Raw genomic sequence first — 19,165 nt, 5'->3', positions numbered from 1 at the left:
TTTGCTGCAAATTAATTCATATCAAATCGTATCGGAAAACTCGGTAAAGCTGCTGAGTCGAATTTTTGAAAAACCCACTGACTGCTGGGAATTTCTGCAATTATTGTTCTCTGTTTTCTGCAGTTCTTGTGGTAGAAATGTCCCTGATGACTATTGTAATATCATAGTGTCAGCTTCAACTCTACAGAATAATTATAGGGTCTCATATACAAGAAGTGACAGTGTAAGCTGCTCATCCAGAGAACCAACATCTAAGAACGGGAAGGCTGAAGAGACCCCAGGTAGAGAGGTAAGTGGAGGAACTACCAGCAGAGTCTTCATCCTCTGCAGCCCCCAGGACCAGGGGTAAGTGGAGGAACTACCAGCAGAGTCTTCATCCTCTGCAGCTCCAGGACCAGGGGTAAGTGGAGGAACTACCAGCAGAGTCTTCATCATCTGCAGCCCCCAGGACAAGGGGTAAGTGGAGAAACTACCAGCAGAGTCTTCATCCTCTGCAGCCCCCAGGACCAGGGGTAAGTGGAGAAACTACCAGAAGAGTCTTCATCCTCTGCAGCTCCCAGGGCCAGGCGTAAGTGGGGGAACTACCAGCAGAGTCTTCATCCTCTACAGCCCCCAGGACCAGGGGTAAGTGGAGGAGCTTCCAGCAGAGTCTTAATCTTCTGCAGCCCCCAGGACCAGGGGTAAGTGGAGGAACTACCAGCAGAGTCTTCATCCTCTGCAGCCCCCAGGGCCAGGGTAAGTGGTGGAGCTACCAGCAGAGTCTTCATCTTCTGCAGCCCCAGGATCAGGGGTAAGTGGAGGAACTACCAGCAGAGTCTTCATCCTCTGCAGCCCCCAGGGCCAGGGTGAGTGGTGGAACTACCAGCAGAGTCTTCATCCTCTGCAGCCCCAGGACCAGGGGTAAGTGGAGGAACTACCAGCAGAGTCTTCATCTTCTGCCGCCCCAGGACCAGGGGTAAGTGGAGGAACTACCAGAAGAGTCTTCATCCTCTGCAGCCCCTCAGGACCAGGGGTAAGTGGAGGAACTACCAACAGAGTCTTCATCCTCTGCAGCCCCCAGGGCCAGGGGTAAGTGGAGGAACTACCAGAAGAGTCTTCATCCTCTGCAGCCCCCAGGGTAAGTGGAGGAACTACCAGCAGAGTCTTCATCCTCTGCAGCCCCCAGGACCAGCTGTAAGTGGAGGAACTACCAGCAGAGTCATCTTCTGCAGCCCCCAGGACTAGGGGTAAGTGGAGGAACTACCAGCAGAGTCTTCATCCTCTGCAGCCCCCAGGGCCAGGGTAATTGGAGGAACTACCAGCAGAGCCTTCATCTTCTGCAGCCCCCAGGACCAGGGGTAAGTGGAGGAACTACCAACAGAGTCTTCATCTTCTGCAGTCCCCAGGATCAGGGGTAAGTGGAGGAACTACCAGCAGAGTCTTCATCTTCTGCAGTCCCCAGGATCAGGGGTAAGTGGAGGAACTACCAGCAGAGTCTTCATCTTCTGCAGCCCCCAGGACCAGAGGTAAGTGGAGGAACTACCAGCAGAGTCTTCATCCTCTGCAGCCCCCAGGACAGGGGTAAGTGGAGGAACTACCAGCACAGTCTTCATCCTCTGCAGCCCCCAGGACCAGGGGTAAGTGGAGGAACTACCAGCAGAGTCTTCATCCTCTACAGCCCCCAGGACCAGGGGTAAGTGGAGGAACTACCAGCAGAGTCTTCATCCTCTGCAGCCCCAGGACCAGGGGTAAGTGGAGGAACTACCAGCAGAGTCTTCATCTTCTGCAGCCCCCAGGACCAGAGGTAAGTGGAGGAACTACCAGCAGAGTCTTCATCCTCTGCAGCCCCCAGGACAGGGGTAAGTGGAGGAACTACCAGCAGAGTCTTCATCCTCTGCAGCCCCCAGGACCAGCTGTAAGTGGAGGAACTACCAGCAGAGTCATCTTCTGCAGCCCCCAGGACTAGGGGTAAGTGGAGGAACTACCAGCAGAGTCTTCATCCTCTGCAGTCCCAGGACCAGGGGTAAGTGGAGGAACTACCAGCAGAGTCTTCATCCTCTGCAGCCCCCAGGGCCAGGGTAATTGGAGGAACTACCAGCAGAGCCTTCATCTTCTGCAGCCCCCAGGACCAGGGGTAAGTGGAGGAACTACCAACAGAGTCTTCATCTTCTGCAGTCCCCAGGATCAGGGGTAAGTGGAGGAACTACCAGCAGAGTCTTCATCTTCTGCAGCCCCCAGGACCAGAGGTAAGTGGAGGAACTACCAACAGAGTCTTCATCCTCTGCAGCCCCAGGACCAGGGGTAAGTGGAGGAATTACCAGCAGAGTCTTCATCCTATGCAGCCCCCACGTCCAGGGGTAAGTGTAGGAACTACCAGCAGAGTCTTCATCCTCTGCAGCCCCAGGACCAGGGGTAAGTGGAGGAACTACCAGCAGAGTCTTCATCTTCTGCAGCCCCCAGGACCAGGGGTAAGTGGAGGAACTACCAACAGAGTCTTCATCCTCTGCAGCCCCCAGGACCAGGGGTAAGTGGAGAAACTACCAGAAGAGTCTTCATCCTCTGCAGCTCCCAGGGCCAGGCGTAAGTGGGGGAACTACCAGCAGAGTCTTCATCCTCTACAGCCCCCAGGACCAGGGGTAAGTGGAGGAGCTTCCAGCAGAGTCTTAATCTTCTGCAGCCCCCAGGACCAGGGGTAAGTGGAGGAACTACCAGCAGAGTCTTCATCCTCTGCAGCCCCCAGGGCCAGGGTAAGTGGTGGAGCTACCAGCAGAGTCTTCATCTTCTGCAGCCCCAGGATCAGGGGTAAGTGGAGGAACTACCAGCAGAGTCTTCATCCTCTGCAGCCCCCAGGGCCAGGGTGAGTGGTGGAACTACCAGCAGAGTCTTCATCCTCTGCAGCCCCAGGACCAGGGGTAAGTGGAGGAACTACCAGCAGAGTCTTCATCTTCTGCAGCCCCAGGACCAGGGGTAAGTGGAGGAACTACCAACAGAGTCTTCATCCTCTGCAGCCCCCAGGGCCAGGGGTAAGTGGAGGAACTACCAGAAGAGTCTTCATCCTCTGCAGCCCCCAGGGTAAGTGGAGGAACTACCAGCAGAGTCTTCATCCTCTGCAGCCCCCAGGACCAGCTGTAAGTGGAGGAACTACCAGCAGAGTCATCTTCTGCAGCCCCCAGGACTAGGGGTAAGTGGAGGAACTACCAGCAGAGTCATCTTCTGCAGCCCCCAGGACCAGGGGTAAGTGGAGGAACTACCAACAGAGTCTTCATCTTCTGCAGTCCCCAGGATCAGGGGTAAGTGGAGGAACTACCAGCAGAGTCTTCATCTTCTGCAGCCCCCAGGACCAGAGGTAAGTGGAGGAACTACCAACAGAGTCTTCATCCTCTGCAGCTCCAGGACCAGGGGTAAGTGGAGGAATTACCAGCAGAGTCTTCATCCTATGCAGCCCCCACGTCCAGGGGTAAGTGTAGGAACTACCAGCAGAGTCTTCATCCTCTGCAGCCCCAGGACCAGGGGTAAGTGGAGGAACTACCAGCAGAGTCTTCATCTTCTGCAGCCCCCAGGACCAGGGGTAAGTGGAGGAACTACCAACAGAGTCTTCATCTTCTGCAGTCCCCAGGATCAGGGGTAAGTGGAGGAACTACCAGCAGAGTCTTCATCTTCTGCAGCCCCCAGGACCAGAGGTAAGTGCAGGAACTACCAGCAGAGTCTTCATCCTCTGCAGCCCCAGGACCAGGGGTAAGTGGAGGAACTACCAGCAGAGTCTTCATCTTCTGCAGCCCCCAGGACCAGAGGTAAGTGCAGGAACTACCAGCAGAGTCTTCATCCTCTGCAGCCCCCAGGACCAGGGGTAAGTGGAGGAACTACCAGCACAGTCTTCATCCTCTGCAGCCCCAGGACCAGGGGTAAGTGGAGGATCTACCAGCAGAGTCTTCATCCTCTGTAGCCCCAGGACCAGGGGTAAGTGGAGGAACTACCAGCAGAGTCTTCATCCTCTGCAGCCCCCAGGACAGGGGTAAGTGGAGGAACTACCAGCACAGTCTTCATCCTCTGCAGCCCCCAGGACCAGGGGTAAGTGGAGGAACTACCAGCAGAGTCTTCATCCTCTACAGCCCCCAGGACCAGGGGTAAGTGGAGGAACTACCAGCAGAGTCTTCATCCTCTGCAGCCCCCAGGACCAGGGGTAAGTGGAGGAACTACCAGCAGAGTCTTCATCCTCTGCAGCCCCAGGACCAGGGGTAAGTGGAGGAACTACCAGCAGAGTCTTCATCCTCTGCAGCCCCTTAGTCCTTAGTAACTCTTACTATCTGCAGCCCTGACTCTTATCCTTCCCTCCTCTCTCGCTCCTCATGTTCATAATGTCTCGCTTTACCTTGATTTTTATCATTACCGCTTCTTTATATAATTTTGGTAAATCTTTCTCTTTCTCATTTAGTAATGGCTCGTCTTCTTGTCTTCTGCCTCGGGCTGTTTATCTTCATCATTGATCAGGTATAATAACTATTATTATTACTACTAATCATATAAAGGTGGGACTGGGAACCCAAATCAAAACCATAAATCCCAGGAAATATAAGTCCCATGAAAGAAAGATACAAAATGTAACTTTTATTTAGAAATGAAACATAATGGTAGTGAGTGTAATCGCCCAAATCAGATATTGTCGGTCTAATTGTTGCGATATAGTGGGGTCAGGTCTATGTCTGTCTCTCCATACCAGTGTGTGGGGATCTCTAGTCATGTAGAAGTTAATAAATAGGACTCTCTTTGTCTATGAAATTTTTTTTTTCACTTTTGACTGTTTTTTTTTGGCCCATAGGAGATTGAAGCAGTGATATTCTGATGGCTGCTTCAATAGGTATACGCTGTATACAGGTGTATTGCAGTGTATAGAAGGCTGCCACATAGGCTGACAGTCTCCATTCAAGGCAGAATCAACCAGGTAAATGGAGGGACAGCGACAGAGCAGAACTGGGGTCACTGGTCAGATCCCCCAATCTGCTGAATAGGAGCAATCAGGACCCCAATATATAATAAAACCCCTGAGATGCCGCAGTCATGTTTGACCACGGCATCTCAGGGGTTAACACCCGCAATCGGATCTCAGCTCCGTTTTTCTGTGCACACCATGCTTCCACTGTTTTTTGCGGGAAGTCCTTCCCGGCAGCGTCATACTATTAGGGCGGATGTCGGGAAGGGGTTAACACGATTCACCGCAAATTCATTTGGATCAGATTGAATCGTTATGGAAAATTTGGCGATTTGGCCAAATCAAATTTTTGAAAAATTTGCTCATCTCTAATATTGATCATAGGACTGAGCATCAGAAACAATGTATCAGACACATCATGAGGCACTGACAGGAGGATCTATAGAGGAGTCTCCATCTCCATCCATGAAGTTCTAGATGAAACATCTGTAATTAGTACATGCAGATTACAATACTCGTAACTTTTACATCTGGGGCCATATCTATGACAACAGCCATCAGGGAGCTGCTCCTCGAAGTTTCTTACCCCCATGAGAGCACAGCGATGTCTTATATGGCACCATATAGTGTCACGGCATCAAGAAGCCTCCACATTCCCAACAACGCTCAATGACAAATTGTTAGAGATAAGCAAACCTTACAGAATTTATTTTGTGGATATTTCTGTGTCCAGGGCCGGCTCCAGGTTTTTATGGGCCCTTGGGTGACAGAGCCTCAGTGGGCCCCCTTGTAAAGGAGGCGGGGGAGTCGAGACACTGTGCGTTGCAGATGAAGCGAGTGACGTCACGCAGGAGTGCGGCATCACCAACGCCATACCTCCTAACTTTTAAAGAATAGAAAAAGGGGCAAAATGTGAGGCGCGCCGCGGCAAATTTAGTTCCACCCACTTTTATGTTGACTCTGCCCATTCTCATTCATTTTTCATGTGCTTCCACACAGTATAATCCTCCTACAGTCACCCGTAAATTATATGCCCCTCCTCCATCTCTCCCCCAGTTTCATATACACCCTTCCTCTGCCCCCAGTTTCATGTCCCCCCCTCCATCTCTGTCCCCAGTTTCATGCCGTTCTCCCCCTTCATCTGCCCACAGTTTCATGTCCCCTTTCTCTGCCCCAGTGTCATGCTGTTCCACCCCCCCATCTGCCCCAGCGTCATGCCGTTCTCCCCCCCTTCATCTTCCCCAGTGTCATGCCGTTCTCCTCCCCCTTCATCTGCCCCAGTGTCATGCCGTTCCCCCTTCATCTTCCCCAGCGTCATGCCGTTCTCCCCCCCTTCATCTTCCCCAGTGTCATGCCGTTCTCCTCCCCCTTCATCTGCCCCAGTGTCATGCCGTTCCCCCTTCATCTTCCCCAGTGTCATGCCGTTCCCCCCTTCATCTTCCCCAGTGTCATGCCGTTCCCCCCCTCCATTTGCCCCCCAGTTTTATTGGGCCCCCTCCATCTCTGTCCCCAGTGTCATGCCATTCCCCCCCCCTCATCTTCCCCAGTATCATGCCGTTTCCCCCCTCCCCTCCATTTCCCCCCAGTTTCATTGGGCCCCCTCCATCTCTGTCCCCAGTATCATGCCGTCCCCCCCCATCTGCCCCAGTGTCATGCCGCCCCCCCACTCATCTGCCCCAGTGTCATGCCATTCTCTCCCCACCCCCTTCATCTTCCCCAGTGTCATGCCGTTCTCTCACCACCCCCTTGATCTTCCCCAGTGTCATGCCGTTCCCCCCCTCCCCTTCATTTGCCCCCCAGTTTCATGGGCCCCCATCATTATGTTCCACCTTAATTTTTAATACAAAACAAACACTTACACTCACCTTCCATCACTCCCCCGCCGCTCCTCTCTCCGCTCTCACACCATTCACATAGTTGTAGGCACGATGTGACGTCATCACATCGCGCCTACACACGCACGCCGGCCCGCAGCGTTAAAGCAGGAGCTGAGCTCACAGCTCCTGCTTTAATCGCCTATGTATTTAGCTAATTGGCGTCTGTCGGACGCCGATGAGCTGAAATCGGGACAGGCAAGTGCTGGGGCGGGCAAGTGCCGGGGGGCCCCCAGAGGCTCTGTGGACCCCGGCCCTTGCCCGACTATGACGTGCGCTGACGCCGGCCCTGTCTGTGAGGTTCACCCAGTAGTTTCGCTTCTGACTAAACTTGTTGAGTCCAATATGGAAGTGTTACTATTGTTCTCTTACATACAAGAATCACAACATGAACGTCACCAAGGAGGCTGGGAGACTAGTGGTGTAACCATCGTGGTCGCAGGGAGTGTGACCGCGACCAGGCCTGGAGTTGTTCGATGCCCACGGCCATCTGGTAATGGCCGGGCCCCAGACCACAGAGTTCGGGAAATTATATATATTGTTAATGGAAAGGGGTCCGAATGGCCCATTAAATGCCAACACAGGGGAGATGTCTAAAAATGAAAAAATAATTTATACTCACCTGTCCTGGGCTGATCATTCGCTCCGGGCTGTTCTTGTGGTAGATGGTAAATCCTAGTGGGATGAAGGACCTTTGATGATGTCATGACGGGGGAATGGGGGTGCAGGCTGTGTGTGAGCGAGAAGGGGATTGGGGTTCGGGCTCTGATGGGGGGTGGGCACTGTTAGCACATAATACTGTGTGAGGGCCACTGGTCAGCATGTAATACTGTGTGGGGGCCACTGGTCAGCATGTAATACTGTGTGTGGGCCACTGGTCAGCATGTAATACTGTGTGGGGGCCACTGGTCAGCATGTAATACTGTGTGTGGGCCACTGGTCAGCATGTAATACTGTGTGGGGGCCACTGGTCAGCATGTAATACTGTGTGGGGGCCACTGTTAGCACATAATACTGTGTGTGGGCCACTGGTCAGCATGTAATACTGTGTGGGGGCCACTGGTCAGCATGTAATACTGTGTGTGGGCCACTGGTCAGCATGTAATACTGTGTGGGGGCCACTGGTCAGCATGTAATACTGTGTGGGGGCCACTGGTCAGCATGTAATACTGTGTGGGGGCCACTGGTGAGCACATAATACTGTGTGGGGGGCACTGGTCAGCATGTAATACTGTGTGGGGGGGGGCCACTGGTGAGCACATAATACTGTGTGTGGGTCACTGTGAACATATAATACTGTGTGGGGGCCACTGGTCAGCATGTAATACTGTGTGGAGGCCACAGTGGAGCACATAACTCTGTTTAGGGGCCACTGTGGCACACATAATACTGTTTGGGGGCCACTAGATATATAATGTGTACAGCCTCCAGATAACTAATGGCACAGTGCTCAGCTAAATTCATGTGATCCCAATTGTTAAACCCCACTCCTGGTTACTGTGTATTCTAGATTTTTCTGGGGTTCCCCATGCAGATCCCAAAATGATCTCCACAGTGATGACTTAGCTGCAACCTCTCAGTTTTAAAGACCTCTAAAAATTATTTTCAAAATCCCCATCGCTCAACCTTACTCAATGCTTCTCTATGGGAAAAGTCACTTTAAGGGCTGAGCCCATCTTGAGATTTCAAAATCCGATTTTCGATCATTTTCCAGCCGATCCCAATCGCAATCGTGAAATTTGCTCTATCGCCAATTGGGATCCAATCTTTTCTGATCCCGATCGCTCAACTCCAGTAACTTCCCTGATTTTTTTCTGATTCATCCAAATGATAAAAAAGAAGAGGAAGACTATTCTATCTAAGAGAAATAGCTTTCTCAGTAGGTGCTACATCACTACCAGGCATCTGTAGCACTGAAAAAGAGGAAGCAAACATGGTTGACAGTCCAGAAAGTCCCAGAGGTAAATTACAATCTTAGGGGAGGAGGAACTCACAGAAGCCTGACTAAAGATCACATCACTTTCAGATGCAAAATCCTCTTGTGACTTAGATTAACAGAGTAAGAAATCAATAACTTCATCTTCATTCTCAGGAAGGGCAACAATTCTGTTGTTGCTGTTGCCACCTGCATTCTTATTGTTAGTACTTGCACAAGTGTTTTCTCCTTCCTCTATTTTAGCCTGTCTTCTGCCCTGTATTTCCCCAGTCATTTTACTGCACACTGCTTAATTATAATAGTGATTAGCAACAATTCTGACACCATGTGTATGTGTTAAGGAGTGGCTGCTGCTGCAAACCATAACAATTGGAGCTATTTGCAGATTACACACAGGTTGTTCTAGGGGTTTGCCGTAATAACGTTAGTGTGTGTGAATATTGGGTAGAGAGAAATAAAAACCTCCTAAGAACCTGAGATTTTTCAGATTAGTACAGGCACTATCAGTGGGATCTATCCATTGTAAGATGTCCACCGACCACTAATTTTTGGCTGAGAGGCTGTCGGATGACGCCAGGACATAACACACGTCTCTTCTGTATTCTCACTGCCTTGTGGTGGTCATTTTTGTTTGTCCAAGACAACTTACAAAGTATTTAGTTTTGTTAAAAACCAGTGGCGCAACTACCGGGATAGCAGGGGTAGCGGCTTCCACAGGGCCCGGGACATAGGGGCCCGGCGACAGCCGCTACTGGTGCGAGTTTTTTATTTTCTTAATAGGCCATTACTCCAGCCGGTAATGGGCACTATTTACTTACCGATCCTGGCAGTGGCCAAAATCGGTAAGTGACGCCACGGGACCCACAAACATCCGAGGGTCTTTTCAGACCCCCCGAGTATAATGATCGGAGGTCCAGGGGAGGTAAGGTAACATAAAAAAAGTGTTACTTACCTTTCCACGCTTCGGGCAGGTTCGGGCCTACTTCTGTACACTCCCTGATGTCACGACACAGGATGCAGGTCCTGGTCATGTGACGTCCCGGACGTCATTGAAGAAGGCCGACACCAATGAGGACTGCAGCAGAGCCGGAGATAGGTACAGTGTTGGACAAAAGTATTGGCCCCCCTGCACTTCTGTCAGATAATACTCGTTGTCCCCCAGATAATGATTACACAGCACAAACTCTTTGGTAATATCTTCAGTTATTTTGCTTGCAATGAAAAAACACAAAAGAGAATGAAAAAAAATTCACATCATTGATCATTTTACACAAAACTCCAGAACTGGTGCGGACAGAAGTATTGGCGCCCTCAGCCTAATACTTGGTCGCACAACCTTTAGACACAATAACTGCGCACAACCGCTTCCGCTAACCAGCAATGAGTTTCTTACAAGGCTCTGCTGGAATCTTAGACCCTTCTTCTTTGGCAAACTGCTCGCGGTCCCCCCTGAGATGTGAAGGGGCCTTCTCCAAACTGCCACCAAGAGATCTCTCCCCCTCCCCCACAGGTGTTCTATGGGATTCAGGGCTGGACTCATTGCTGCCACTTTACAAGTCTCCAGGGCTTTCTCTCACCACCATTTTCTAGTGCTGACCTGAAGTGTGTTTTGGGTCCTTGTCCTGCTGGAAGAGCCCTGACCTCTGAGGGAGACCCAGCTTTCTCACACTGGGCCCTACATGATGCTGCACAATGTGTTGGTCGTCTTCAGACTTCATAATGCCATGCACACGGTCAAGCAGTCCAGTGCCAGAGGCAGCAAAGCAACCCCAAACCATCAGGGACCTCCGCCATGTCTGACTGTAGGGGGCGTCTTCTTCTCTTTGAAGGCCTCTTTTTTCCTGTAATCTCTATGTGGAGGCCTTTTCCTACTTTTGTCTCCTCTGACCAGAGATCATTCTTCCAGAACGGTTTTGGCTTTCTCAGGTAAGTTTTGGCAAACTCCAGCCTGGCTTCTGTCTGTGGGTAAGAAGTGGGGTCTTCCTGGGTCTCCTACCATACAGTCCCTTCTCATTCAGACGCTGGCGCTGGATAGTACGGGGTGACACTGTTGTACCCTCGGACTGCAGGGCAGCTTTGACTTGTTTGGATGTTAGTCGAGGTTCTTTATCCGCCATCCGCACAATCTTGCGGTGAAATCTCTGGTCAATGTTTCTTTTGCGTTCACATCTCGGGAGGTTAGCCACAGGGCCATGGGCTTTACACTTCTTGATGACACTGCGCACGGTAGACACAGGAACATTCAGGTCTTTGGAGATGGACTTGTAGCCTTGAGATTGCTCAGGCTTCCTCACTATTTTACTTCTCAAGTCCTCAGACAGTTCTTTGGTCTTCATTCTTTTCTCCATGCTCAATGTGGTCACACAAGGACACAAGACAGAGGTGGAGTCAACTTTAATCCATTTCAACTGGCTGCAAGTGTGATTTAGTTATTGCCACCACCTGTTAGGTGCCTCAGGTAAGTAACAGGTGCTGTTAATTACACAAATTAGAGAAGCATCACATGATTTTTCAAACAGTGCCAATAGTTTTGTCCACCCCCTTTTTTATGTTTGCTGTGGAATTATATCCAATTTGGCTTTTTGACAATTCTTTTTGTGGTTTTCCATTGAAGACAAATTAAATGAATTTAATAATACCAAAAAATTTGTGATTGCAATCATTATCTGGAAGAAACGGAGTATTATCTGACAGAATTGCAGGGGGGCCAATACTTTTGGGCAACACTGTAAGTAACAGTGTTTTTTATGTTGGTATCTCTCTTGGGTCTCCAAATAGTATTATTATTTCAGACCCCAGAGTATAATAATTGTTCATGGGTATAATAGTGGGACATAACACTGTGTGTAGGGGCCACTAAGGGGAATAATACAGAGCGCATGAATGTGTGGGAGGTCGATTGGGGTCTTCAGCAGGCGTCAGTTGGGGGGGCCCCATATCAAAAGTTCGCCACGGGGCCCCGCCATTCCTGGTTACGCTACTGTTAAAAACTGAAGAATTTGAACAGGCTCAGAACACATTAGTTCACCCATCTCGAGTCATTTGCACCCGTTTATTCTTTTTTGCTGATTTCTTCCCTCTCTTCTCTGTGTTCCTCTCTAATAACATATATTTTTTATATCCAAGGTGATTTGCAGGAATTGGGAGCTGAAAATGGCTGAGGATTCATTTGATGATCAATATATCGGATGCACCGACAAAATGGAGTCAATAGCTCCGGAAATACTGAAGAAGGAAAGAGCCAGGACAGCTGATTTTGAGAGCGCCTGGAAAAAAGCCGTTACTATATGGGAAGAAAGAAAATCTCTGCTTGGACGTCTTCCTGATGGTTTTAAGGAGGAATACGGGATAGCGTTATTAACCCTTAGCGTTTTGGATTTCGCCATCATGAAAGATCTGACCCCAGATCTGTTGAAGTATGGCCAAGATCCCGAGTCTTTCAGGTTCCATTCATTGCATTTCTATGTTACCAGAGCTATGGCCCTGCTTCAGCCTGGGTGTGAAGGAAAACCAATGTCCACCTACCACTATAGCCATCCGTTTCTGCCGCCATCAGATCCTCAGGCCACAATAAGATTAGGACATTTGCTTACAACTTCTAGTAACAATGAGATGGTAAAACGATTTGGTAAAGTAACATTAGAGCTGAAGACATGCTTCGGGGTGAAAATGCTCAACTTCTCATCTCAACCAATGTTTGACGAAGTCCTCATACCGGTGAATGAAGTGTTTCGGGTCTCCAGCTACAATAAACAAAAGAATAGTTTGATCCTGGAGAGCATCAATAAGAAGTGTAGTTATTACAACTGTGCCTACCTGGGGGGTAAGTAGCCAATACTTGGGGTTAAGTACCCAATACTTGGAGGGTAAGTAGCCAATACCTGGGGGGGGGGTAAGTTGCCAATAATAGGGGGGTATGTAGCCAAGACTCGGGGACTAAGGAGCCAATACCTGGGGGGTAAGTAGCCAAGACTTGGGGGGTAAATAGTCAATACCTAGGGGATAAGTAGCCAATAATTGGTGGATATGTAGCCAAGACTTGGGGGGTAAGTAGCCAATACCTGGGGGGTAAGTTGCCAATACTTGGGGGGTAAGTTGCCAAGACTTGGGGGGTAAGTAGCCAATACCTAGGGGTTAAGTAGTTAATACCAGGGGGGTAAGTAGCCTATACCTGGGGGGTAAGTAGTCAATACCTGGGGGTAAGTAGCCCAAACATCCAATGTAAAGATAAACCATTTGGACACACTGTTATTCACTTCACGGCCCTAAGGATTTAATTTTTCAAAAACTCATTTTGTCCAGTTTGTCGAATTTTCCGAAACGATTGGTTCCAAATTAATTTGCGGCGAAATCACGTAAAAAACCTCAGGTATTTCCTGACTGCAGAAAGCCTGTATAGTAGTGGAGAGGATTGTGCAGTACCACACATGGCAGTATAATGGCAGTGCAGCGAGGTGTAGTGGTATTATACTATTGTAACACCCTGAGTGACCCCTGCTCTGCCTCAATACTCTGTGGAAATCACTCCCTATCCTTTCCCTGAACTTCAAATCAGCAAAATATCAGTTTTCTAATCTTTTTACCACTTTCCCCGGCGCCTGCTGACGTCTCTCCCTGCACTAAGTACCCTGGGTAATGCCTGAATCCAAGATGGCGGAGGGTATTTATAGGGCTGTGACATCACAGTGCCACCTGGCTGCTGATTGGCTGCACACATGACATTATAGAGGATCCCGGGTTCCTAGAGTTCCTTGCTCTATGTCCTAACAGCAGCCATTGTAGGAAGAAATGTGATTCGTTACCATCAAGTGTAAGGAAATCCGGATTCAATGCGAATCGAATATTTCCAGAAATTCAGATCAAATTCCAATTCTTCAGCTTCGGCTTTGATTCACTCATCTCTAGATTTAATGGAATAAGTCTGAAATTCCTGCAAGCAGCACCATATATACTGTATACATATACATACTGTACATACATATATACTACACAAACTATATACTGTATACATATACATACTGTACATACATATATACTACACAAACTATATACTGTACATACATATACATACTGTACATACATATATACTACACAAACTATATACTGTATATACATATACACATTGTACATACATATATACTACACAAACTATATACTGTATATACATATACACATTGTACATACATATAGATATATAAAAAATTACTAAAATAATAAGACACGCTGTCCAATAAACACCCACATCATACACCACAATACTCTACAATACAAGTACCATATAATACCGACCTATGGAGAGAAGATTGAATTTATCCAATACCTGTGCTAAGTCTAGAATATTCTGTACAAGGATTACTGAGGTTTTGGGGACTTACATTCGGACAGCGACCTGTTGTGTCCCCATATTACAGACCATGTCTCTCTTCTACTTTCAGGAACTAAGAGTCAGAACTGCAGCCACATCACTGAGTCATCAGGTGAGGAACCGAAATACTGCAGAACACCCTGACAACTGACAACCTGTAACCTAATACTAGTGACCGACATTGTCATCCTGCAGAGGGCGCAACTAACACACCAAATGGCAAAAAAAGCTGACCCCATACACATGCCTTACTATAGCGATATGTTATATGAGGATCTTTGTCACCACAAAACTGGACTAACAGCCAAATCTGTGTACATACATTACATTACTTATCATGTATTATACTCCAGAGCTGCGCTCACTATTCTGCTGGTGCAGTCACTGTGTACATACATTACATTACTTATCATGTATTATACTCCAGAGCTGCGCTCACTATTCTGCTGGTACAGTCACTGTGTACATACATTACATTACTTATCCTGTATTATACTCCAGAGCTGAGCTCACTATTCTGCTGGTGCAGTCACTGTGTACATACATTACATTACTTATCCTGTATTATACTCCAGAGCTGCGCTCACTATTCTGCTGGTACAGTCACTGTGTACATACATTACATTACTTATCCTGTATTATACCCCAGAGCTGCGCTCACTATTCTGCTGGTACAGTCATGTGTACATACATTACATTACTTATCCTGTATTATACTCCAGAGCTGCGCTCACTAATCTGCTGGTACAGTCACTGTGTACATACAATACATTACCTATCCTGTATTATACCCCAGAGCTGCGCTCACTATTCTGCTGGTGCAGTCACTGTGTACATACATTACATTACTTATCCTGTATTATACCCCAGAGCTGCGCTCACTATTCTGCTGGTACAGTCACTGTGTACATACATTACTTCTCCTGTATTATACTCCAGAGCTGCGCTCACTATTCTGCTGGTACAGTCACTGTGTACATACATTACATTACTTATCCTGTATTATACTCCAGAGCTGCGCTCACTAATCTGCTGGTACAGTCACTGTGTACATACAATACATTACCTATCCTGTATTATACCCCAGAGCTGCGCTCACTATTCTGCTGGTGCAGTCACTGTGTACATACATTACATTACTTATCCTGTATTATACCCCAGAGCTGCGCTCACTATTCTGCTGGTACAGTCACTGTGTACATACATTACTTCTCCTGTATTATACTCCAGAGCTGTGCTCACTATTCTGCTGGTGCAGTCACTGTGTACATACATTACATTACTTATCCTGTATTATACACCAGAGCTGCGCTCACTATTCTGCTGGTGCAGTCACTGTGTACATACGTTACATTACTTATCCTGTATTATACACCAGAGCTGCACTCACTATTCTGCTGATATAGTCACTGTGTACATACATTACATTACTTATCCTGTATTATACTCCAGAGCTGTGCTCACTATTCTGCTGGTACAGTCACTGTGTACATACATTACATTACTTATCCTGTATTATACTCCAGAGCTGCGCTAACTATTCTGCTGGTGCAGTCACTGTGTACATTACATTACTTATCCTGTATTATACTCCAGAGCTGCGCTCACTATTCTGCTGGTGCAGTCACTGTGTACATACATTACATTACTTATCCTGTATTATACTCCAGAGCTGCGCTCACTATTCTGCTGGTGCAGTCACTGTGTACATACATTACATTACTTATCCTGTATTATATCCCAGAGCTGCGCTCACTATTCTGCTGGTCACTGTGTACATAAATTACATTACTTCTCCTGTATTATACACCAGAGCTGCGCTCACTATTCTGCTGGTGTAGTCACTGTGTACATACATTACATTACTTATCCTGTATTATACTCCAGAGCTGCGCTCACTATTCTGCTGGTACAGTCACTGTGTGCATACATTACATTACTTATCCTGTATTATACTCCAGAGCTGTGCTCACTATTCTGCTGGTACAGTCACTGTGTGCATACATTACATTACTTATCCTGTATTATACTCCAGAGCTGCGCTCACTATTCTGCTGGTGCAGTCACTGTGTACATACATTACATTACTTATCCTGTATTATACTCCAGAGCTGCGCTCACTATTCTGCTGGTGCAGTCACTGTGTACATACATTACATTACTTATCCTGTATTATACTCCAGAGCTGCGCTCACTATTCTGCTGGTACAGTCACTGTGTACATACATTACATTACCTATCCTGTATTATACCCCAGAGCTCCGCTCACTATTCTGCTGGTACAGTCACTGTGTACATACATTACTTCTCCTGTATTATACTCCAGAGCTGTGCTCACTATTCTGCTGGTGCAGTCACTGTGTACATACATTACATTACTTATCCTGTATTATACACCAGAGCTGCGCTCACTATTCTGCTGGTACAGTCACTGTGTACATACATTAATTCTCCTGTATTATACTCCAGAGCTGTGCTCACTATTCTGCTGGTGCAGTCACTGTGTACATACGTTACATTACTTATCCTGTATTATACACCAGAGCTGCGCTCACTATTCTGCTGGTACAGTCACTGTGTACATACATTACATTACTTATCCTGTATTATACTCCAGAGCTGCGCTCACTATTCTGCTGGTGCAGTCACTGTGTACATTACATTACTTATCCTGTATTATACTCCAGAGCTGCGCTCACTATTCTGCTGGTACAGTCACTGTGTACATACATTACATTACTTATCCTGTATTATACTCCAGAGCTGCGCTCACTATTCTGCTGGTGCAGTCACTGTGTACATTACATTACTTATCCTGTATTATACTCCAGAGCTGCGCTCACTATTCTGCTGGTGCAGTCACTGTGTACATACATTACATTACTTATCCTGTATTATACTCCAGAGCTGCGATCACTATTCTGCTGGTACAGTCACTGTGTGCATACATTACATTACTTATCCTGTATTATACTCCAGAGCTGTGCTCACTATTCTGCTGGTACAGTCACTGTGTGCATACCTTACATTACTTATCCTGTATTATACTCCAGAGCTGCGCTCACTATTCTGCTGGTGCAGTCACTGTGTACATACATTACATTACTTATCCTGTATTATACTCCAGAGCTGCGCTCACTATTCTGCTGGTGCAGTCACTGTGTACATACATTACATTACTTATCCTGTATTATACCCCAGAGCTGCGCTCACTATTTTGCTGGTACAGTCACTGTGTACATACATTACATTACTTATCCTGTATTATACTCCAGAGCTGCGCTCACTATTCTGGTGGTACAGTCACTGTGTACATACATTACATTACTTATCCTGTATTATACTCCAGAGCTGTGCTCACTATTCTGCTGGTACAGTCACTGTGTACATACATTACATTACTTCTCCTGTATTATACTCCAGAGCTGCGCTCACTATTCTGCTGGTGCAGTCACTGTGTAGATACATTACATTACTTATCCTGTATTATACTCCAGAGCTGCACTCACTATTCTGCTGGTGCAGTCACTGTGTACATACATTACATTACTTATCCTGTATTATATTCCAGAGCTGCGCTCACTATTCTGCTGGTGCAGTCACTGTGTACATACATTACATTACTTATCCTGTATTATACACCAGAGCTGCACTCACTATTCTGCTGGTGCAGTCAATGTGTACATACATTACATTACTTATCCTGTATTATACCCCAGAGCTGCGCTCACTATTCTGCTGGTACAGTCACTGTGTACATACATTACATTACTTATCCTGTATTATACACCAGAGCTGCGCTCACTATTCTGCTGGTACAGTCACTGTGTACATACATTACATTACTTATCCTGTATTATACTCCAGAGCTGCGCTCACTATTCTGCTGGTGCAGTCACTGTGTACATACATTACATTACTTATCCTGTATTATACTCCAGAGCTGCGCTCACTATTCTGCTGGTGCAGTCACTGTGTACATTACATTACATATCCTGTATTATACTCCAGAGCTGCGCTCACTATTCTGCTGGTGCAGTCACTGTGTACATACATTACATTACTTATCCTGTATTATACACCAGAGCTGCACTCACTATTCTGCTGGTGCAGTCTCTGTGTACATACATTACATTACTTATCCTGTATTATACTCCAGAGCTGCGCTCACTATTCTGCTGGTGCAGTCACTGTGTACATACATTACATTACTTATCCTGTATTATACTCCAGAGCTGCGCTCACTATTCTGCTGGTGCAGTCACTGTGTACATACATTACATTACTTATCCTGTATTATACTCCAGAGCTGCGCTCACTATTCTGCTGGTGCAGTCACTGTGTACATACATTACATTACTTATCCTGTATTATACCCCAGAGCTGCGCTCACTATTCTGCTGGTATAGTCATGTGTACATACATTACATTACTTATCCTGTATTATACTCCAGAGCTGCGCTCACTATTCTGCTGGTACAGTCACTGTGTACATACATTACATTACCTATCCTGTATTATACCCCAGAGCTGCGCTCACTATTCTGCTGGTGCAGTCACTGTGTACATACATTACATTACTTCTCCTGTATTATACCCCAGAGCTGCGCTCACTATTCTGCTGGTACAGTCACTGTGTACATACATTACTTCTCCTGTATTATACTCCAGAGCTGTGCTCACTATTCTGCTGGTGCAGTCACTGTGTACATACATTACATTACTTATCCTGTATTATACACCAGAGCTGCGCTCACTATTCTGCTGGTGCAGTCACTGTGTACATACGTTACATTACTTATCCTGTATTATACACCAGAGCTGCGCTCACTATTCTGCTGATACGGTCACTGTGTACATACATTACATTACTTATCCTGTATTATACTCCAGAGCTGCGCTCACTATTCTGCTGGTGCAGTCACTGTGTACATTAAATTACTTATCCTGTATTATACTCCAGAGCTGCGCTCACTATTCTGCTGGTACAGTCACTGTGTACATACATTACATTACTTATCCTGTATTATACTCCAGAGCTGCGCTCACTATTCTGCTGGTGCAGTCACTGTGTACATTACATT

At 47.1% G+C, this 19,165-nt stretch overlaps 1 protein-coding gene across 1 annotated transcript in view; it reads left to right on the top strand.

The window, feature by feature from the left end:
- The first annotated feature begins 11,866 nt into the window (after positions 1 to 11,866).
- Positions 11,867 to 19,165, top strand: part of LOC142193511 (ecto-ADP-ribosyltransferase 5-like) — a 107,308-nt gene continuing 100,009 nt past the window's right edge. The window contains exons 1-2 of the mRNA XM_075262483.1: positions 11,867 to 12,539; positions 14,152 to 14,193. Coding sequence (XP_075118584.1) covers positions 11,870 to 12,539; positions 14,152 to 14,193 — 712 coding nt within the window. The 5' untranslated portion in view covers positions 11,867 to 11,869. The remainder of the gene's footprint in view (positions 12,540 to 14,151; positions 14,194 to 19,165) is intronic.

This window comes from Leptodactylus fuscus, chromosome 2, assembly GCF_031893055.1.
Source record: "Leptodactylus fuscus isolate aLepFus1 chromosome 2, aLepFus1.hap2, whole genome shotgun sequence".
Classification (NCBI taxonomy): Eukaryota; Metazoa; Chordata; class Amphibia; order Anura; family Leptodactylidae; genus Leptodactylus; species Leptodactylus fuscus.
The sequence above is the reverse complement of the archived record's forward strand: the minus strand, read 5'-3'. Positions and strand labels throughout refer to the sequence as shown.